Raw genomic sequence first — 21,838 nt, 5'->3', positions numbered from 1 at the left:
AGTGGGGTGACAGGGAGCACAAGCAGGAGGTATTGGCGAGTAGGGGCCAGCCCTGGTCAGCTCTTTCCTTGACTGTCGCGATACCTGGTTTGAGCGCATCAGCATGCTGGTCATCCTTCTTAACTGTGTGACCCTGGGCATGTTCCGGCCATGTGAGGACATCGCCTGTGACTCCCAGCGCTGCCGGATCCTGCAGGTGTGTGTGTGTGTGTGTGTGTGTGGTGTGTGTGTGTGTGTGTGTGTGTGTGTGTGTGTGTGTGTACTGGCATCCGGCACCTCCTGATCTCAACACCTCTGACGCTTTCTCTGCAAGAGGCCTGACCCAGCTGGCAGGGGCTGGAGTGGGGGTTGGGTGTGTTCCCCCATCCCTGTCTCAGTTTCAGCAGCCTCCTGTCCCCCCGCCAGGCCTTTGATGACTTCATCTTTGCCTTCTTCGCCGTGGAGATGGTGGTGAAGATGGTGGCCTTGGGCATCTTTGGGAAAAAGTGTTACCTGGGAGACACTTGGAACCGGCTCGACTTTTTCATCGTCATTGCAGGGTGAGGACCTGGGCTGCGGGTGGGGGCAACAAGTCAGATCAGTCCTTTCCCCAGGGCCAGGGTTCTAGGCCTCTGGCCCCAGCCCCTGCCTGTTGATAGCTCTGCTTTCCCCCTGGCTGCCCACAGAGGACCCAAGGCTGTCCCACCTGCAGCACTTGGCCTGCACTCTCTAAATTCCATGTCCCCCTCCTCCCAGTTCTGCCCCCTTCTCTGATGGGAAATCTGTCCTTGGCTTGGGGTCGTCCTGCCCCCCCAAGACAGAGAACCGAATCTTCAAGGTCCCTTGGTGGATGAGAAGAAGTCAGAGGTTGTCCTGCTGCCCCCGAAGTAAGAATCCTCACTGACCTCTTTTGACCTCATGGTGGCCTCAGACTCAAAGGGCCTCCCTTTGGGTCCCTCCCTGCAGGATGCTGGAGTATTCACTGGACCTGCAGAACGTCAGCTTCTCTGCTGTCAGGACAGTCCGTGTGCTTCGACCGCTCAGGGCCATTAACCGGGTGCCCAGTGAGTGACCCCTCAGCCCCTCGACAGAAAGCCCCAAGAGGAAACGAGAAAATGTCAGACCCCACCTTTACCACCACGTTCCCACCTGACCACTCACAGGCCCTGTCAGAGAAGGGGTCCCCGGAACCAAACAGAGCCCCTGGCTGGCACTGTGTGAGAGTTATCTGGGAAGACCCCACCCCCATGTTAGCCTGGCTTGGGGTCAGAGTTTCAGGGACGTCTCAGATGACCTTTTTTCTTCAGCTAGATGGCCACACTTCCCAGGGGGACAGAGGCAGGCGGGGAGGGGTGGAGAGGCTGGCAGGCCAGGAGTGGGTGCCAAGTGCGAGTGGCCTTTTCCAGCCAGGACAGCCTCTCACGCAGTCTGGTTCTTGTTGGTGAGTCCATACTGGCCACACTGACCACGCTCCTCTCAAGATAAGACCACTCCACACCTCACCCTCCCAGCTCTGACCTGTTCCTCCCTTCCACCCCCTTCCATCCCATTGCAGCGGCTGCCTGGACCATTATCTAAATTAAACTGCATTGGTTTCTGGAGCCAGCGAAGCCTTGGCAGCACCAGCTCCCCCTACATCCTGCCCCTCCTTTGCTCAGGCCCCCTTGCAACTCCCCAACCTACACAAGCTGCAGATGGTCCCCACTGCAGTCCCAGGAGCTGGCGTTGGGGGGAGGGGGGACGCATGCTCCTGGGGCCCTGTGCCTGATTGTGTGTGTGAGGCAGCAACAGTCCCCTTTACTCTGAGAGGGTGTGTGTGTGTGTGTGTGTGAGAGAGAGAGAGATAGAGAGAGAGATGCCACTGCCTCTGGGAGGGCAGAGCTGCAGTGTGTGTCCTCTGGGGCCCGGGTGTGTTGGTGTTAACAGGAGCTCCAAAGAGGGCCATGCCTTGCCTCCTCTCCCGCCCCAGGTGATGGCTGGCAGATTTATAGGCCTCTGTCTAACCACCGGTGTAATTCCCTTAATGCAGACCCTGAGGAATTGATCTCAGTTGGAGCACAGAGGAACTGAGGGGGATGGGTGGGAGGAGGGAGAGGGAGATAGAGTGAGGGGACTGGGCTGGCAGGGCGGGGCTGAGTGCCGCAGTCACCATGGGGGCTAATTAGCTACTGCTTAGAAGCTTTTGCCCTGGAGGGGTCAGAGGGGCACAGGCAGCACCTTGGGGGGATGAAACCACCCATTAGAGATCTGTCTGCTTGAAGAGGGCTGGGGGCTAGGGTGACTGGGTTCTAGGCCTGGAGTGGGGAGAGAGGGAGGTATCCCTAACTGGGCTTCTGGGGAAAGGGGCTTCAGTGGCTGGCTCCATAGAAGGGATTGCCAAGGGATGGACTTCTGAGAAGGCAGCGTCTCTTCAGGTCCTGATTTGGGGCCCTGGACCAAGCAGGGAGCATACTCAGGACAGGGGGGCTCAGAGCCGTGGTGAAACACAGAGCATCTTGGCCCTCACTGAGGAGCCAACCCTGAAAGTGAGATTCCTGGCCACCAACATCCTTCCTGGTGTTCTCTGCCTCAGTTCCCGCAGTGACCCCAGGGGTGATAACTCAGGAAAGTCAGGTGACTGTGTCTGGCGACAGTAGGAAGGGGAAGAGGAGTGTGTGTGTGTGTGTGTGTGTGTGTGTGTGTGTGTGTGTGTGTTGGGAAGTGAGATTCAGAAGGATAAGCCTGGGTTCAAGTCCTGGCACCTACATTTGGCAACTGTGACACTGCTCGAGTCTAGTCATTTCTCGGAGCCTCAGACTTCTCACCTGGTACATTGGGCTGATATCATTCGCACTGTGGTGATGCTGGGAGAGGTGGGTGGGACACAGTTGCCCCAGGTCTCTGTGGTGGTCCTGGGCAGATTCATTTGAGCCAACCACGAGAGACTGTGGGTAGGGGCAGGGGACTGCGGGGGCTGTCTGGGGAGTTAGAGGTGTTCGTTGGTCTCCCCCCCAGCTTGAGCCGGGCCGTCTCAGCCTCAGAGTCCCAGTGGGCCCCCTCTGGGAGTGCTGCCAGGCCGTGGCGGCCAGCCTGGCGTCCCCAGCGTGGCTTCTGCCCCCACAGGCATGCGCATCCTCGTCACCCTGCTGCTGGACACACTGCCCATGCTGGGCAACGTCCTGCTGCTCTGCTTCTTCGTCTTCTTCATTTTTGGCATCGTCGGCGTCCAGCTGTGGGCCGGACTGCTTCGAAACCGGTGCTTCCTGCCTGAGAATTTCAGCCTGTGAGTGGTGGCCAGGGTAGGGGAGGACCTGGGAGTGCCTATGGGGCTGGGATCTCCCCAGCGGTGTGCTGCCTGTTGCTACTGACACATCTGTCCTCTGATGTTTCTGGTTCTCCAACTTGGCTGCACCTTGGTGTCACCTGGGGAGTTTTAAAAATGCTGATGCCTGGGTATCACCTCCAGAGATTCTGATTTCCTTGGTCTGGGCTTCAGTTGGGATGTGAGGTCTAAAAAAAAAAATACTCCAGACTAGCCACTTTGGGAGGCTGAGGTGGGAGGCTCTCCTGAGGCCAGGAGTTTGAGACCAGTCCAGGCAACAGAGTGAGACTTCATCTCTCTACAAAAATAAAAAAATTAGCCAGGTGTGGTGGCACTCACTTGTAGTCCCATGTACCCTGGAGACTGAGGTGGAAGGATCGCCTGAGCCCAGGAGTTGGGGCTGCAGTGAGCCGTGATGGTGCCACTACACTCCAGTCTGGGCAACAGAGTGAGACCCTGACTCAAAGAGAAAACAAAAACGAAAACATTCTTCCAGTGAACCTAACTGGAGCCAAGTTTGAAAACCACTGCTCTGGGACGTGACCTTCCAGCACCCCGACTCTGGAGCTCCCCTCTCAGCCCTCGTGCTCCCAGTTCCCCCATCCAGCCATGCAAACCTCTGCCCCACCCAGCCCCCTCCCCCATCTGCCCGCCCACCCTGCGTGCCTGGAGGCCCTCACCCAGCTCTTCCTTCCCAGGCCCCCTCCCTGGAGAGCCTCGCTCCCCCACCTCACCCCTGTCCTCTCCCCGCCCTGCAGCCCCCTGAGCGTGGACCTGGAGCGCTATTACCAGACAGAGAACGAGGACGAGAGCCCCTTCATCTGCTCGCAGCCGCGCGAGAACGGCATGCGGTCCTGCCGGAGCGTCCCCACGCTGCGCGGGGAGGGGGGCGGCGGCCCGCCCTGCGGCCTGGACTACGAGGCCTACAACAGCTCCAGCAACACCACCTGCGTCAACTGGAACCAGTATTACACCAACTGCTCCGCCGGGGAGCACAACCCCTTCAAGGGCGCCATCAACTTCGACAACATCGGCTACGCCTGGATCGCCATCTTCCAGGTGGGGCGGCCCGGCGCCGCGGGCGGTCCCCAGGACGCGGGCCAGGCCCGGAGCGGTCGCTCTGGGTCGGGGTGGGCTCGGGGGCTCTGGAGGAGGATGTCGTGGGCCCAGAGTCAGCCTGGCCCTCTGCCCCCTCCCAGGTCATCACCCTGGAGGGCTGGGTCGACATCATGTACTTTGTGATGGATGCTCACTCCTTCTACAACTTTATCTACTTCATCCTCCTCATCATCGTGAGTGACTCCTCAAGCCCCTGGGGGGATGGGGGGGCCGGGGGACACCGCTGGGGGCGGTCCAGAGAGGGGAAGGCTTGCTCCGTCTGAAGTTCAAGTCTTAGAGAGGGCGTCCGTCATGAAGTAGGAAAAACACCAGATGAGGAGTCAGAAGGAAACCCAGGGTCAAGGCTGGATTCTACTATTTACTGCTATTATGACCTTGGGCAAGTCATTCCCCAGGAGGCTCCCCAGCCCCACCCTGGGCCTCTGTTTCTGCTTCAGAGCTCTCAGCCCAGGATGATGGGGCACCCCCACAGAGGACATTTGCAAATGGGAAAGGATGGTTCTGCTTTTTAAAATAAAAAAAATAGCTTTATTGAGCTATAGCTTGTGTATCATACAGTCCACCCATTTGAAGCATACAAGCCAATGGTGTTTAGTATATTCACAGAGTTCTATGTTTTACGAGGATAAGGAGGGTACTGCTGGCACTTTGTTATGTGGGGAGCGGAAAGAGGCTAAACATCCCGAAACGTTTGCAAACAGAGCATGTTCCACTCAGAGTTCTGACCAGTCAGTGTTGAGAAACACTGTGTGATCTCTCTTTCCTTCCAGCTCAGAAATTCCAAGACTTTATGCAGGCAGAAGACAGAGGCAAAAGCAGCAATGTTTAATAGTTTTAATCACTACCATTCACAGTTAATCACTTCATTGCTACCACTTACAGCTAATATTTACTGAGCACTTACGGTGTGCCAGCCCCTACTCTAAGCACTTTTTGTGTTCTGCTGGGTTTCCCTGTGATCTAGTAATGTCTCCATTTTACAGATGAGGAGACCGACGTTTCCTCTGTATCTGAGCCCACATCCTGTGGATTAATCTCGCTGGGTGGGGCATCACTGTCGATATGTGCTGTAACATCTGCTCCCTGCTTAATCCTCAGAGTCTCCTGTGAGGTGGCCAGGGCAGGGATTGCGGTCCTCTCATCTCCTAGATGAGAACTCAGGGCCCCAGGGGGTCGGCCACTCGGCCAAGATCCCACAAAATGCAAACGGCTAGAGCTGAGACACAGCCCCAGCCTCACGACTCCAAGAGCGGCCCTTCTTCCATGTTACCAAGAGGCCACTGGCAGACACAGACAGAGGGACAGATATTGAGAGAAAGAGATTAAGAAAGATTAATATCTACTCAGGACCCAGGACAAGCTCCAGAGAGAGATGGAGACAAAGTGAGGCAGCTTCTGGTGAGTGAGAGACAGAGGTAGGCCCCGAGAAAGAACAAGGCCCTTAGGCCACCCCCCTCCTGCCTCTGTGACGTCCCCTGGTGCGGAAGAGTGGGCAGACTTGGGGCGAAACCGGGTTGGAAGCCTGGCTACGTCTCCGACCACCTCAGGGGTCAAGACCGGTGCTTCTAAGAAATAGGGTCTTCTCACTGCCCACCCCCAGCCGCCCCAGGTCTGGGGGAGGGGGAAGGAAGCAGACAGAGAGCTAAGGGGCCTAGTTTCCACCCTCCCACACACCCCCTGGAAAATCTTTCCTAACAGCTCTCTGGAATCACACTAGTGAAGCTAATTATCATAATTACTAGGACACGATCTAGAAAAAAAAAATCTGCTTTGTCACCATAAATATTCATTTCCTTCATTTGGGATTGTTGCCCAGGGCATGGCCATCCCAGAATCCTGGGGAAACTGAGGCATGGAGATGGGGACAAGGGAATGTAAGCAAGTTAGAGTAGCAGCTTGACTCGTCTACAGGGTCCAGGGTTCTGCCCCTCACTCAACTGGGGGCGGGGAGCACAGGGAAAAGGGGTACAGGGGAGGCCAGTGGTCTCTGTTTTCGGATGAGGTCCCATGGATGAGGGTCTTGCCCAAGCAGTTAGAATTGGAACTGGAAGCAGGAGTCTTGTGACCAGTGTTTTTGCCAAGATCTCAAAGGCTCAATCCAACTTGAAAGCGTCATGTCCTTAATATTGCATTCATATCTGCAACATTTTCTACTTCCAGTGGCACTTGGGGAGGAGTGCTTAGAGTCTCCACGGATGGAGTGTGCTTAGGGCAGGAAATCTGGGAAATAACCTTGCAGAACACCGTGATCAATAGCAACCCCTTGGAAGTCCATAGAGTTCAAGTTTTAGCCTTGCTCTGCACCAGCTGAGTGATCCTGGGCAAATGCATTGACCTCTCTGGGCCTCAGTTTCCTCCCCTGTCAGATGGAGGCTCCAGTAGCATCACCTCCTGAGACAGTCATGAGAATCAGAAGAGATAGTGTTTGGAAAATAACCGAGCCTGGCGCCTGGCACACAGGAAATCCTCTGTTCATGGCGGCTGGCGTTGGAATTCGCTTCTCTTCAGGACATCTCCTCCTCCTGTCCCCACCCCTACAGGTGGGCTCCTTCTTCATGATCAACCTGTGCCTGGTGGTGATTGCCACACAGTTCTCAGAGACCAAGCAGCGGGAAAGCCAGCTGATGCGGGAGCAACGTGTGCGGTTCCTGTCCAATGCCAGCACCCTGGCTAGCTTCTCCGAACCCGGCAGCTGCTATGAAGAACTGCTTAAGTACCTGGTGCACATCCTTCACAAGGCAGCCCGCAGGCTGGCCCAGGTCTCGCGAGCTGCGGGCGTGCGGGCAGGCCTGCTGAGCAGCCCGGCACCCCTCGGGGTCCAGGAGCCCCAACCCAGTGGCAGCTGCTCCCGCTCCCACCACCGCCTGTCCGTCCACCACCTGGTGCACCACCACCATCACCACCACCACCACTACCACCTGGGCAATGGGACGCTCAGAGGGCCCCGGGCCAGTCCGGAAATCCGGGACAGGGATGCCGACGGGTCCCGCCGACTCATGCTGCCACCGCCCTCGACACCCGCCCTCTCTGGGGGGCCCCCAGGGGGCGGGGAGTCTGTGCACAGCTTTTACCACGCCGACTGCCACTTGGAGCCAGTCCGCTGCCAGGCGCCCCCTCCCAGGTCCCCGTCTGAGGCATCGGGCAGGACTGTGGGCAGTGGGAAGGTGTACCCCACTGTGCATGCCAGCCCTCCACCAGAGATGCTGAAGGAGAAGGCGCTAGTGGAGGTGGCCGCCAGCTCTGGGCCCCCTGCCCTCACCAGCCTCAACATCCCCCCTGGGCCCTACAGCTCCATGCACAAGCTGCTGGAGACACAGAGCACTGGTGAGAACTCTGGGCAGGGGCATGTTGGTGTCCTCCTCTGGGGGCTTGGAGGTGTCCCAGAGGGGACTCAAGGTCTGGGGTCAGAGGGATGGGGGCTCAGATTCCCGTGCTGCCTCTCATGGCCTTGGCACCTTCAGCCAGTTACCATCACTTCTCTGAGCCCTCATTTTCTCATCTGTTAAAGTGGGAACCATAATCCCTACATTGTCACAGCAACAACTGGCATGTAACACGCTCCTGCTACGTTCTGTGCTCTGTGCTGGTTGCAACGGTATCGAGCATCGTTGCCCGATGGCTGTATGCCTGTCACATGCTTTGCAGGCAAAATCCCACTGGATCCTCTTGACCGATCAGGTGATAAGCTTTCCCAGCATCCCCACTGCGAGGATGAGAAAAAGGAGGCTTGGAGGGTTGTGTGACTTGCCCAAGGTTATGCCATTGGTGAGGGGTGAACTTGGGCCATCGGATTCTGAGGCCCTCACTCTGCACTCCCCTTTGCAAGACTCGGAGGGGAAACGGTGTGTGACTGTGCCCAGCACCGTGTCCCACACTCTAAACCCGAGTCTCATTCCCTCCCCACAGGGAGACTGGGCCCTGAAGCAGCAAGTTCTCAGGGACCTGCTTGTCTGATGGGTGGAACTCCCAGTGTCATGGGAACATAGGTTCAGGGTCGCCACAACCCAGGCCTGGGAGTTTCAGGAAGGATGTGGCACATGGGGAGAGCAGGATATTCGTGGGGAAGTTACGTGGGAACGTGGGCTGGGACCAGAAGGTGCTATCACAGAGCCCAGAGTGAAAGGTTTCCGTGCCAGCTCCTCCACTACCCTCCACGGGACGTGGGCCAGTCACATGCGCCCACATTTTTATTCCCTCCTGTGTAAATGGCAGGGCTGGGCCCCTCCTTTCTGTCCGTGGGTGCTTACTGACACCCCCTGTGTGCAGATGCAGTCAGGAGGGGAAGAACCTGTTGGAGGCTGGGCCCTGAGCCTGCTGCCTCCATATGTGTGCTTTTCCTGGGTGGCCCCTGAGGTTCTTTTCAGTTCTCAAATTCTGTGATCAAAACAGTGTAAATGGATACCCATGTTTTGGGATAGGTCACTGTGTGTGTGTGTTCACAAGTGCACCTGGTGTGTGTATGAGCGTTGGCATCCATGAAGTAGCCCAGTGTGTGTGAGCCTGTGTGTGTGTGTCTGTGTGCGTGCATGTCTGGTGTCTATGTGCATGCATGTCTGATGTATGTGGGTGCATGTGCCCATGCACAGAGGGGTGGTGCTCTTTTTCAGACTGTATTCATGCACATGTGTGTGTCTGGCATATGTGCTTTGTGTATGTGAATGTGTTTGTGCACACACTTTTGGGGTGTGCGTGTATGTGTGCATATGTGTGTACACGAGTGAGCATCTGGTGCACAAGTGTGCATGCACGTGTCTGGTGTGGGCGTGTGTGTGAGCACATGTGTGTGGGTGTGTCTTAAGGATCCCTTGGAAAATGCTGCTTGGAGCAGTGTTGATGCAGGCCTGGTTTTGGAGGAGAGATGGTCTAAGCTCTTGTCAACATAGAAGCCGTCAGGACCTCAGACAACATTGGGGCCACCTCTCAGCCTGAGTCCTAGGATGCTCAGCAGTGGCTGTCGATGAGGTGCTGTTGACACCGAGGCATTATTATTGGTCAGGTCCACTGAGTGTCTCACATCCCATCATTGTAACAGGCCAGACTCTTACACTCATTTTAAACATATTCCGAGGGCACACTGGCCCCAGGTAAGAGCCTCTAACCTCTTCTCTCCTGTTCCAGGCGCCTGCCAAAGCTCTTGCAAGATCCCCAGCCCTTGTTCGAAGGCAGACAGTGGAGCCTGTGGTCCAGACAGCTGTCCCTACTGTGCCCGGGCAGGGGAGATGGAACCCGCCGACCATGAGGTGCCTGACTCAGACAGTGAGGCAGTATATGAGTTCACACAGGACGCCCAGCACACCGACCTCCGGGAACCCCACAGCCGACGGCGACGAAGCCTGGGCCCAGATGCAGAGCCCAGCTCTGTGCTGGCCTTCTGGAGGCTGATCTGTGACACCTTCCGGAAGATTGTGGACAGCAAGTACTTTGGCCGGGGAATCATGATTGCTATCCTGGTCAATACACTCAGCATGGGCATCGAATACCACGAGCAGGTAGGGGTGTGGGCTGGGGCAGGGCACCTACCAGCTGCTTCTCCCCTGGGCTCCCACGCTCTGTGCTCGGTTTTCTCCTTATGCTGCCAGTCTGCGTGGCAGGGGGGAGCACCTTGGAGCAATGGTTGGGAATTCTCTGGAGGATGAATGCCAGGGAATGCCACAGTTTCTGGAGATAGCCCAAGGCGGGGGCAGGGTATGCTCTACCCAGGAAGGCTTCTCAGAGGAGGCAGGCTTTGAAGGATGTGGACAAGTGATCCGGGGAGAGACCCGTCACTGAAAGAGGTTTGGGTGTTTGGAGAAGCTGTGGTGGGGAGGGAAGGTGTTGGGGGTGCCCCAGCATCCATCTGACCCAATGAGTAGGAGTGTGACTGACTGGACGCGTGGGGGGGCATGTGGGAGGGGGGGAGGAGGGGTGGGTCAGTGCCTGTGTCCAGGTGGAATGAAGGCCTGTTGGGGTCAGGGAGGGAGGCAACCTTGTCCCAGCCTTAGGTCTGGAGCCGTGCTGGGAACCAGGGCGGCTCAGGCAGATGAGAGCTCCCCGCATGGTGAGGGGACTTGAAACCATTGCGTTTGAGGAATCGTTCTAAGAACCAGGATGTTTAGTCAGGAGAAGAGGAAGCTCAGCGGGGACAGACGAGCTGTCTTCAAATATTTGAAGGGCTGTCATGTGGAAGAGGGAGCAGGCTTGTTTTGTGGGGCCGATGGCTGCAAGCGATGGGATCTGGGCTGAGGGGGAGGAGGCTGTTCTAACTCTCAGACTGTGCAGAGACAGAAGGGTTGCCCTGGGGGACCCACCCATCCCTCCCACATGCACACACTGGGGCTGCACCCTTGGTGGGGGTCAGTGCAGGCACCACAGACCCTCCCACCCGGGCTTGTCCTCCTCCTCCACAGAGTTCCAGAAGTCAGCACCTCCTTCTCCCCCCACCCCCTTGCCCTTCCAAGTCCCCCTCTTGGCTGATTCTGGGAAAAGAAGGGAGAGGGAGGGAGCAGGCGGGTGAGGCAATTCACTGGGCCTTCTGTGCTTTACTCTCCTGGGAGTTCTTGCCTCCCTGGGGCAGTAGGACGAGGACTGGGCCACCAGAACCTTTTCTGGTCTGGAATGGAGCTGTTCACCTCCCCGCCTCTGTACCCTCCACAATCAGAGGCAGAGTTATGAGAGATACCTACACAAGCCTAGTCCTCCATGGAAGGCAGGTGGGCTCGGCAGGGGGTGCAAGGGGTCTAGGTCAAGACTGGGAACATAGGTCAGAGCTGAGGCTGGAGCAGATAGTGAGATGTTTACTTTTTTTTTGAGTTGGCGTCTCACTTTGTTGCCCAGGCTGGAGTGCAGTGGCATACTCATAGCCACTGTAGCCTCAACCAGCTAGGCTCAGGTGATCCTTCCACCTCAGCCTTCCAAGCAGCTGTAACCACAGGTGTGCACCACCACGCCCAGCTAATTTTTTTTTTTAATTTTGTTGTAGAGATGAGGTCTTGCCATGTTGCTCAGTCTGGTCTTGAACTCCTGAGCTCAGATACTCCTCTCGCCTCCACCTCTGTGCCTGGCCTGAGATGTTTACTTTTTAGGGAGATTTGAAGGCCCTAGCCCCACCCCGCTGACTTCTGCACCTGCAATACTGTGAGCCCTGGCTCTTAGGGAAGACTGCTCTGTGCAGCCAGGTGCACCCCTCCCCCGTGGCCATCACATCACACAGATGCTCTTTTCTTCTGCCCCAACGCCATGCCCCCAGCGGCCATAATGGGGAGAGGGGGCGGGACCCCAGCAGCAGTGCCCGCAGGTGGGCATGCATGGCACCTCGGTGGGCGTGTTGTGTCTGGGCTGTGTGGGGTGTGGGTTGTGTGCACTGCTCTGCCAGACTCCCAGGGAGAGGCACTCTGTTCTGCCAGGCTCGTATGGGAGGGCAACACATTCTGTTCCCAGGACTTAGGTGGTGGCAGCCCCTAACCTCCTGCCGCCCTGGCTCCCAAGCCTGAACCTCAGCCTTCTTTTCCTCAACCTGGATCTAGTGATCTAGGCCATGGTTGGTGCCCCTCCCACAGGGGGCACCTCCTGAGCACCCTCCCCTCCCCCGTGAGCGGTGTGCCCAGCAGTCCCGCCCAGCCAAATGCTGCTGGTAGAGGTTTGGTTGCACTGGGAAGAAACTGAGTCACACAGACCCAGGGCAGATGAAGCCACAGAAAGAGGGCTTTCGGTTAGATGTCAAGAAGGGCGCCCCCTTGGAGAAGAAGTAAAAGCCACCAGTCAGGGGTACCTACAGCATCTTGCCCGGGTTCCTGAGGAAAGAGGGAGGCGGCAGCAGGGAGGCCTCACGCAGTGGTGGCAGTGTCTGCCCCAGGGAGGAGTTTTCCCGGTGCCTGGTTTCTCAAGGCCCCATAGGGGTGAATGGGAGTCCTCAGCAGGCTGGGCAGATGACTGACGGCTGCCTGGCAGGCTCGGGGCGGGGGATGTCAGAAGTCCCAGAAGCGGCCATGGCCCTGTGCTTGCAGGCACTGCGGCGTGAACGTCCCGCCATCTGGGCCTCGGAGCCTGAGCAAGCTGGGGGGGCGAGGGTTGGGGGGGTTGTCAGGGAAGGCAGCGAGGGAACGTGGGGGGCTGAGAGACAGAGACACAGAGTGGGCACAGGGAGGGAGCCGGGAGCATGGGAGAGATGAGGACGCGGAAGGGACAGAGATAGAGTTGGAAACAGTAGCAGAGGCTGAGAGGGGAGACAGACACAGAGGTCAAGATGGGAGGAGGGAGGCAGGGAAGACAAAGCTGCAGAGATGGGGGAGAAAGAGATGTGGAGGGCGAGTGAAGGCACAGCCAGAGGAGACAGACAGATGGAGCCACAGAGATGCAGGAGGAGACAGAGATACAGAGAGGGAGCTGGAGACAGAGATGAGGCCCAGATGCAAATGAAGCAGGAGGCAGGGCAGACTCAGACGGAGCTGCCTGCAAGGGAGAGAGGAGCCCGCGGAGGGAGGCGCAGCCAGAGGCTTATGTCCTCCCTGCTGTGCCCTGAATGTGGCAATTGTGTCCATTGATCCTGGTATGGATCCCACTGAGGGGCGCTGAGGAGGGTGTGGCAGGTGCATCCCTGGAGGAGGAGCCCAACCCTCCTTCCAGGCCCTGGCTGCCACCCTCCCCAGGCTCTGTCCTCGCCTCACCCCCGCCCCACCCATCATCCCCCCGACTGAAGAAGCACGTTGTGTCATACCCCACCCCACTCGAGGCTGGCCCCAGGCTGTCCGCTCTCTCCTGCTCCCCCCACCCTTAACCGCCAGCTGGTGGAGAACTGACAGGATTGCTTTGCCCAGAGGGGCTGGTGAGGAGAACAAGGACACAAGACCTGCGGAGGGGGCAAGGAGGGAGCAAGAAATGTCTGGAAGTGCAAGTGTGAGCCAGCGCAGGGCCAGTGCATGTGTGTGCCCCGGCCACTAGGGGGCAGTACATGCAGCCCAGAACGTGTGTGACCATGGATCCATCTATCTCCATCTATCCATCCATTCCACATTCGTTTCTTATGCATAAGAGTTGAGTCTAAGCGGTGACATGCTGATAAACGTTTAACAGACAACCCTTAAGAAATGCTCTGATTTGTAGCGTCTGCCAATTTCTGTAGTGTAAATGCTCCCAACATAGCCAATTTCAAGCTACCAGCATGAAGTCACTGAATATGGAGTTGGGAAGAGATGTGGACAGTTGGCTTTCCTGAGCCGGCGCAAAACAGCTCCAGCTCACCACTGGGCCCAAGACACTGTCCTTCGTCTCAGAGAGGTCACTAACAAGTAAACGGTCACATTTAGTTGATGTAGTATGTGCTTAGAGAGAGATGCAGGGAGGAGGAGCCATGATCCCAGACTGGGGAAGAGATTCAGGGAGGGCGCCGTTTAGGAGGTGACCTCCTAGCTGAGCCTGAAGGAAGAGTAGAAAGTGGCCAGTTCAGGTGGAGGGCAGAGCACAGAATGGGGGCTGATGCAGTGGTCCAGGCGGTTCATACAACTTTGTCCCTGGAGATGGAGAGGAAAAGGTCAAGAAGAGCTGGCAGGGGGCTGAATCTACAGGACTCAACACCAGTTGGCTATCTGTGGGAGAGGAGGCAGCAAGAATGGCTCCCAGGTTTTTGCCTGGGGTGGGAGCACTGTGGCTTGAGCAGATTTGCGCTGGGGGACACGTTGCATACAAGGTGCCTGTGAGCCTCTTGGTTCCATGTCTAGCAGGTTGTCAGAGCTCAGAAAAGAGGTTGACCTCTTTTCTCTGTCCTGCCTAGGTCTGCACCAGGGTCGGACCTCTCCAGGATGGGGTCTTGGGGAAGGTACAGGATGGGGTCTTGGGGACACGAGAGCTTCCTCATCCATCCCTTCTGGCTCTGGGTCATGGGGCGGGGGTGGGGCAGGTCCTAGCCTCCTTTTTAGAAGAGGAACAACAACCTGTGAGGAGAGGGAGGTATGTGCAGCCCACTGGTCTCCTGGGCTGCAGAGGAGGAAAAGGAGGACCGGTCCAGGGTAGACAGCCTTGCAGGCCAGGAGAGGACAGGGCAGGTGACGATTCTGCTCGTTGCTCACGCTCTGGGCCCATCCTGTCTCTCCAGATACATGTCCAGAAAGGGTTTCTATTTATAAGTGAGTGAGGTTGGCTTTTTGAGGCAAGAAAAGGCGGGGGGTCTGGATGTGGCAGGTCTGAACTTTTGAAGGGAGTCCCAGACTCCTTTTTGATTCTGCTGAAGGCCAAGGACCCTCTCCCCAGAAAATGCTCACATGCATAGACACCCCACATGTGGCCTTGGAGGACACAGGCTTATGGACACCTCCCACCCCAGCTGGTTGCCTAGACTCCAGGTAGAGGAGTCCCAGCTGAGGATCTAGGGCTGAAGTCCAAGCAGGGATTTGGGGGATGATCAGCTGACCTGGCCCCAGACCTTCCAAGGGTCTCAGTGTGGGAGGGAGAGGAGCACTGGTTTGGAGATGTCTGCTAAGGGGTAAGCTCGTTTTTTTCAGGCATCCCCTGGCTCCAGCCTCCCCCAATCCCACAAACACAGGAGCACGTCCTATGCACACTAGACTAGAATACTGGAATGTTAGGGGGCCGGGGGCAGAGCCAGAGGTGCCCAAGAAACGTAGGTTCCAGTGGAAAAGTCCTATTTCGTGGACAGTTATGCCCAATGCCATGAGAGAGGCTTCAGGGGACAGATGCTCACAGCAGGTAAGGGATTTGGAAAGGCTCCATGAAGGTGGTGGTTCTCGGGAGGCGCCTTGAAAGATGAGTGAAATTTACAGTGGGGGAGCAGGAACAGAGGGGTCTAGGTGGAGGGATTAGGCGAAATGCACAGGGTGGCCCAGGACTCGCTGAAGGACAGTCATGTTGTCTTCCCTTGCCCTGCCCGAGGTGTTTGGGGAGTGATGTTGAGTCCAGCCGGGCTGAAGGCAGCCAGAGCTTCCAGTAGGTGCAGACTGGGTGGGGGAGGGGCCTGGAGGCTATTTCTGTTGTTAGATCAGAGGCAATGAGGGCCCCAAGTAAGGCCACAGCCGTGAGAATGAGGGAGGGGGCAGGACAGCAATTCCATTGGCAGGTTCTCTGGGCCCAGGCATCTTCGCGTCTGAAGGCATGAAGGACAGGCAGAAATCCGAGCTCACCCCTGGGTTCCACGACAGAATCCTGGAGGACGATGGAGCCGGGAAGAAGCAGGTTTGGGAGAGGAGGCGAGAGGGCTTGTTCTGGATGTGCTGAGTCTGAAGTGGCTGTGGGCCGTCGTGCTGTTCCCGGAGGGCTATCAGGCAGGCATCAGCTCTCTGGGTGAGGAGCCAAAGGCTGGGAGAGGGATTGTTTAGTGTCGTCTACACCCCATGACAGCTGGAGAGGTGGGAGCGGGGGTGCTGGTGGAGGGCATAATCGGGAGTTGGTGTAGATTGTGCTCTCAGGAATGTTGGCCTGAGGGGAGAAAGGCAGCGGACAGGAGGGTGAGGAGGTGACTGGATCAGGGAAGCCAGGGAGGCTGTAGCCAGGCGAGGCTGGAAAGGCTGGCACAGGCTCAGATGCTGCAGAGGCGTCCCTAAGAGGCCTGGAAAGACAGTCCCTGGAGGGAGCTGGAGGAGCAGGGCCCAGGGCTCAGAGGTCAGAGTCATGTAGCCGCTGTCTACTCTTAGCCAGAGAGAAAGGAGATTGGAGAAGTGATGGATAAGAGGGAATTCATGGGTCAGGGCCCAGGGGAACCTGGGGGTGGGGGAGCACCCCCCAGTGCAGGAGAGAAAGGGAGCCGGCTAGAATGCGGGGCTCAGAGCTGTTTGGAGAAGGGACAGGCCCCCTGCCCCCTCCCCCATGAGACCAGAGACAGGCGGGGAGTGGGGCTGCAGAGTGGGGAGGGCTTGAAGCAGCTTCTGCGGGAGAGAGATGGAGAGGAACAGAGGACTTGAAGAAAGGCACAGCCTCGGGGCCACCCGCAGGGAACCGCCTGTCCAGCAGCACAGGGTCACGGCTCTCTCTAGCAATGCTCAGCAGTTCCAGAGCCGCAGCAGAGAGGAGGAGGCGTGGGGACCTATCTGGGCTGGGTCCGGGCAGGAGCCCTCGGAAGTCTGCGTCCTGAGAACAGCCTTTCCGTGGTCCACGGGCTAGAGGGCATCTGGGTGGGTGAGGGGCTGGGGCTGCAGCTCCAGATTCTGATTTATTTGTTTATTTTTAAGAGATGGGGTTTCGCTCTGTCGCCCAGGCTGGAGTGCAATGGTGCAATCACTGCTCTCTGCAGCCTCGACCTCCTGGGCTCAGGTGATCCTCCCACCCAAGCCTCCTAAGAAGCTGGGATTACAGGTGCATGTCTCCACGCCCGGTTATAACTCCAGAATTTTAAGTAGTTGGAGCCTTGGGTCAGCTGTCTTGAAGATGAGTGAGCACTGCATGCCCTGTGCCTAGGTAGCTTGTATGTTTACTTGTGGGGGCTTCGGGAAGTGGAGGAAGACTGTGGGGAGGAGCTCAAGCCATTCCTTGGCATTGCCCCCGGTTAGGAGGCGGTGAGGACACAGTGGCGTCTAAGAGTGGCCCAGTGGACAGGAGGATGCTAGAGAGGGATGTGCTCAGAGAGCCAGAGTCCAAGCCGGAGAGCTTCTAGAAGGCCAGGGAAGAACAAGGCCGTAATCTACGTGATGAGGCCTGTGGGATTTTCAGGGCGCCTCCTGCCACCTGGGTGTCCCCTGACTTCCCATGCCACCTTGAAGACTCATCTCCCACTGATCCAGTGATGCTCCCTCCCTCACGTAGCCTGCCTGGCCCCCCTTTCCTGGTGGGAGGGAGCCGCGGGCGGGGCCATACAACACAGAGGCGAGGAGAACAGAGGAGTCTGAGTTGAGGAGCAGAGATTTCAGGGTCAGTGGAGCAGGTGGGAGTTGAGGGTACGGGGTGGGACTCAGGCAGGGGTGACTCGTACAAGCCTCTGCTCAGCTCTGGCCCGGATCATCCACACCCCCTCACGCTGTCCCTGCAAAAGGCACATCACTGTCTGCCAGAGCCGCCTCTCAGGCCTCCTGCCTGGACCGCTGCAGTATCCTAATTGGTCTCTGTCTCCCCCTCCAAGCCTTCCGCACGCTGCCACCACTGCAGCCAGATTAATCTTCTTAATACACTGCTTTGCACATCTCCCTCCCCCGCCAGAGCATCAATGGCAGCGTCGTGGGCAGAGGCAGGTCGGGCCTGAGTCAGAGAGCGGATCACGGGCACTCTGCCTGGTCCCGCCTACCTTTCAGTCTCACCCTCCACCAGCCCCTTCCGCCCTCTGATCCGGGCAGGCCTGTCAGCTCTCAGTCTCCAGTATGCACTGCACGACCCGACCCCCATGCCTTTGCTCAAGTGGCCCAAACTGGGAATATCCTCCGTGGGCGTCCTCCTCCTGAGTTCTCCACCCCACTGACCCACTGACCTCAGCTGGGCTTGAGCTCCCAGGGCTCCTGGTTTTTGCCCCCAGGGCAGTGTTTGGCTACAGCCTTGGAGACAATCTGTCTTGCATCGACATGTGAGGACCCCTGGTACCCAGGGTCACCTGAGTTTGGCTAAGCTGGAGGTTTTTGCAGGCTTTAACCCCTTTGTTTTACAAAGCAGCCTCACCAGAAGGTCCTGGGGATCTGAGACACTAAGGGACTTGTCCAAGTTCACATGGGAAGGAAGTCTCAGAATTGGCAGCCCTCCTGTGTTTGGGTTCAATCCCAAGTATTAAACACCAGTATTCTGCACACAGGGGTGCTTGTAGGGTTGGTCGATGGAAATGTGATGGGTGTGGGGTGAGTCCTAGTGCTGAGATGTATTGAGTAGCTTACCTGGGGCCACCGCTGCTGCAAGGTGACAGTCTGAGGACAGGGGAGGTGGTGGGATTTAGTTAGCATCCACGGACAAGATTCCTGGGGCCTCTGGGTGGAAGAAGCTCAGGCTGCCTGGCCTCAATTCACAGAAGTCACACTGGGCCTTGACATCTGTGAGCAGCAGGAAGGATATAGGCTAGACTCGGGAAATGACTTCCACAGCTGGGGACAGTCGGTGAGGGGAGGCCGCGGTACCCGGCTGATGGGTACTGGCATCATGGCAAAGATTTAAAGGAAGGCATAGCAGACCTGACTCTGCACCTGTCCAAGAGAGCCGTGTGACCTCCATCCTGCTGCCATGCCTCTGGGAGCCTCAGTTTCCCAGGCCGTCTAGGAGGCTCACAACCCTCCCTTGTTTGGCTGTGAGCGGAAGGAAATGCAATTCTGGGAGGAGAGACCTCAGTCCATCGGGCCGTAGTGGGTAATAGCAGCCGTTGGCTCCGCCCCTGCCCCTTTGCAGCCATTACTTCTGCTGTGGTCCCTGGGGCAACCTTGTTGCTAAGATTGTCTCTCTGTCCTCGTCCTGCATTTGCAGACGGTTCCCAGCCTCTGATTTAGTAACTTGGACAGACCTGGCTGTCTGGGGGAGGAGAACTTTTTTTCCATGGCTCACTGGGGGGGATACTCGGGCCCTGGAAAGGAAGAGGCCTTGCCCCTAAGCTTGTGCAGGGAGACTAGAGGGAGGCAGGGCCGAGGGAGTGCGCCAGGCCCCCCTTCGACCTGGAGCCACTTGGCCGGACAGGATGGGGGCTCTGTCTTAGCTGCCACCTTCTGGACGAGGACCAGCGAGGCAGGCCTCATGGGGAGCCATGCCCCATACTCCTCAGCGAGCCTCTTGCTGGTGTACAGGAGAGCAAGTTGTGCGTGTGTTCACGTCCCTACAGACAGCTGGAAGCCCTGTGGCCACCATCGGGGAGCCACAAGAACAGCTTCTCTCCAGACACCCAGTAGTGGTTGTACTTTTAGGATTCTCTGATTGAGTGAATACATGCTATCCAGAGCTACTATGTTTTCAGCTACTTTTAAAGGAACGTTTTATTCGTTTTATTTTTTAGCCGCTTTTTTTGAGGTATGATATATATGCCATGAGATTGGCTCCTTGTCACTGTACCTCAGCTATGCGTCACATCAACTTGTCCTTTGTTCATACATCTCTGTTGATCTGAAATGTCATTTTATACATATTAGAAGACACATTGTGTACTCAGCCCATCACGCATGGTCACCGTGGCTTGGGTTTGAATTTTGACTTCGTGTGTTATGGAGTCAGAGGAATGTGGGATCAGGCCCCACCCCCTCGTTCTTCTTGTCCCATGACCTTGTACCCATCATTCATTGTCTCCTGGCCTCTTTTGCTCGTCTGGGAGGCTAGAGTGGGCAGGCTGTAGTGCGGATGACGTGAGGGAGGTGAGCCCGGAAGCCTGTAAAACCTCACACCTGTGTGGTCCATGCCCATCATCTTTATCCAATTCAAGCCTGGAAGATGGGGCAGGTGGCAGAGCCTACTCCCTGGCACACGGGACTTGGAAGCACAGAGTGGGGGAACCACTTCGTCAGGAGGGTTCTGAGCCCTGGGCTCTATTCTGCCGATGGTCCCTTCCCCACCTCCGGGACCAGGCTCACACTGGAGGGACTTAGGATCCTGTCTCTGTGTGATCCAATTAGCCAGGACCGGTGGCAGTACCCCCCCACCTGCCCCCACGTGCCGTCTATGGGACGGCAACTTGCTTGAAATCTGCCGGAGCAGTGGGCTCCATGCCACTCCGGCCCCCACAAGAGCCACTCACCCCTAAACTGTTGGCTCTCTGCCTTCCTGCTGGCCCTGACTGCACCCCCAGCCTGATTTTGGACAGAACCCTGTGCACAGGCTGACAGCTTATTAGCTTGTCTCGTTCTGAGTAACTATTGACCCCTAGTCCACCAAATGCCCCTTGCCTGCTAGTCACAAGTCCCTTCTTCCAGTTCTCCTTGCGTCCCACGCAGGCTGGCCACACAGCCCAGGGCCATCAAGTCACAGCTGGTCATGCTCAGGGCCTGGCTCCATGCTTGGGCAACCCACTTGGGCAGCCGGCCAGATGGGGCAGTTGGGTAAACACAGAGAAGTGTCTGATAGAGTAAGGTCTTCGTGTGGCTGTCTCTTTAACTCGGACTTTTTGAGCAGATACTATACATTTAGGTCTTTTGGTTTGTCCAGACACCACTGAGCCTGAATCCCCAGCCCTCCGCCCGGCAATGCCTCTCCCTTCTCCCCACCCCCCCTCATCCCCCCTACCTGGGGAGATGCCACAAACCCTTCACGTTCGAGTGCTGCCTCCTGACTCAGCCTTTCCTTTTGTGATCACCTCTCACCTTCTCTCCCCTGAACTCCTGAATTTACTGCCTGGATAATTTATTTTGGCACTGAAACATCTAAGGCCTCTTGTGGTTATTCAGCTGTTTTGTGTGTGTACAACTTGTTTCCAGCTAGACATGGAGCTCCTGCAAGGCGGGGAGCATAGCTGGCATGTTTTTGCAGCTCCCTTAATGCCTGGTGCATTGCTAGGCATACAGTGGGTGCTTCATATTGAAGGTGCGGTGACCAGTGACCTGGAATAGCAGACGAGACAGGGTTTGTCATGAGTTCAGAGGGCCTCTCAAGGATCCCAGTCCCAGACCCTGGGCAGGGGGCATGAAAGGAATCACCTCCAGCACAGTGCATTAGGCCAGAGAGGTTGAGAAGCTTCCTGAAGGTCACACAGTGAGTGATAGGATAAGCTGAGAATCAACCCGGCTGTCCTGGTCTCAGGCTGAGCCTCCAGGTGTCTCCTCATCTGTGAAAACCCTCTGGGGCGTCTCCCTTCTGCCTGTCAGTGTGTGTGTGACGAGGTGTGTATGCACTCATATATGTGTGTGTGTGTGTGTGTGTGTGTGTCTGGAAGGAGGCAGGTGTAGCTGACAGTTGTACAAGAGAAGGCTGCCAAGTCCATAGAGTAATTGTGGAACACTGGTGATGTGTGTGACTGGGTGTGCATGTGTGGCCTTGGTGATGGCCCTCTGACCTTGGCCTGGACCTGCCGGGCTGGCGTGGCAGCCCAGTGGCCAGGTGGACCTTGCAGCACCTGGCAGAAGCCACAGCACAGGCCCCCCCATGAGCCCGTGGCCCCAGAGCTGGAGAATGGCAGGGGCTGTGGGTTTCCTGTCTCCTGGGTACATTTCCTCCTGGACCAGTTGGGGGAGGGTCCTCCCCATGAGTCTGAGCCTCCAGCACCCCTCCCCCCAAGCTTGCTGTTCCTCCTCCCCCTCTCCCTGGTGTCCCATGTTTCATGGGCTCGGGGGGACAAGCCAGTGGCTTCTTTCGTGGGGCTGGGGGGACAAGCCAGTTGCTTCATGCCCCACCCTGCCCTACAGCCCGAGGAGCTTACCAACGCCCTGGAAATCAGCAACATCGTCTTCACCAGCCTCTTTGCCCTGGAGATGCTGTTGAAACTGCTCGTGTACGGCCCCTTTGGCTACATCAAGAACCCCTACAACATCTTCGACGGCGTCATCGTGGTCATCAGGTATGGCTGTCCCCACGGCCTCACACTTGGAGAGAGTGAACAGGGGGGTATGGGGCCAGGGCCCATACCACTTGTTCCTCTGTGGT

At 57.2% G+C, this 21,838-nt stretch overlaps 1 protein-coding gene across 30 annotated transcripts in view; it reads left to right on the top strand.

Annotated features, from left to right (window-relative positions):
• Positions 1-88: 88 nt before the first annotated feature.
• The window catches only part of CACNA1G (calcium voltage-gated channel subunit alpha1 G), a 57,172-nt gene continuing 35,422 nt past the window's right edge, over positions 89-21,838 (top strand). For 29 of the 30 annotated variants that reach the window (XR_002482127.1, XR_002482126.1, XR_002482125.1 and 26 more), the window contains exons 1-9: positions 90-196; positions 406-539; positions 946-1,043; positions 3,082-3,241; positions 4,039-4,339; positions 4,480-4,572; positions 6,940-7,723; positions 9,518-9,888; positions 21,601-21,752. Coding sequence is in view for 25 of the 30 variants with exons in the window: in XM_021713785.1 (XP_021569460.1) it covers positions 104-196; positions 406-539; positions 946-1,043; positions 3,082-3,241; positions 4,039-4,339; positions 4,480-4,572; positions 6,940-7,723; positions 9,518-9,888; positions 21,601-21,752 (2,186 nt within the window). In the remaining 5 variants the exon portion in view is untranslated. Of the gene's footprint in view, positions 197-405; positions 540-945; positions 1,044-3,081; positions 3,242-4,038; positions 4,340-4,479; positions 4,573-6,939; positions 7,724-9,517; positions 9,889-21,600; positions 21,753-21,838 lie in introns of all 30 variants that reach the window. The other variant, XM_008060823.1, reaches the window with a different exon arrangement.

Source organism: Carlito syrichta, unplaced genomic scaffold (assembly GCF_000164805.1).
Source record: "Carlito syrichta isolate Samal-C Ts95f unplaced genomic scaffold, Tarsius_syrichta-2.0.1 Scaffold304743, whole genome shotgun sequence".
NCBI classification, from domain to species: Eukaryota; Metazoa; Chordata; class Mammalia; order Primates; family Tarsiidae; genus Carlito; species Carlito syrichta.
Note: the sequence above shows the minus strand (reverse complement) of the source record. Positions and strands in the feature narration are given on the sequence as shown.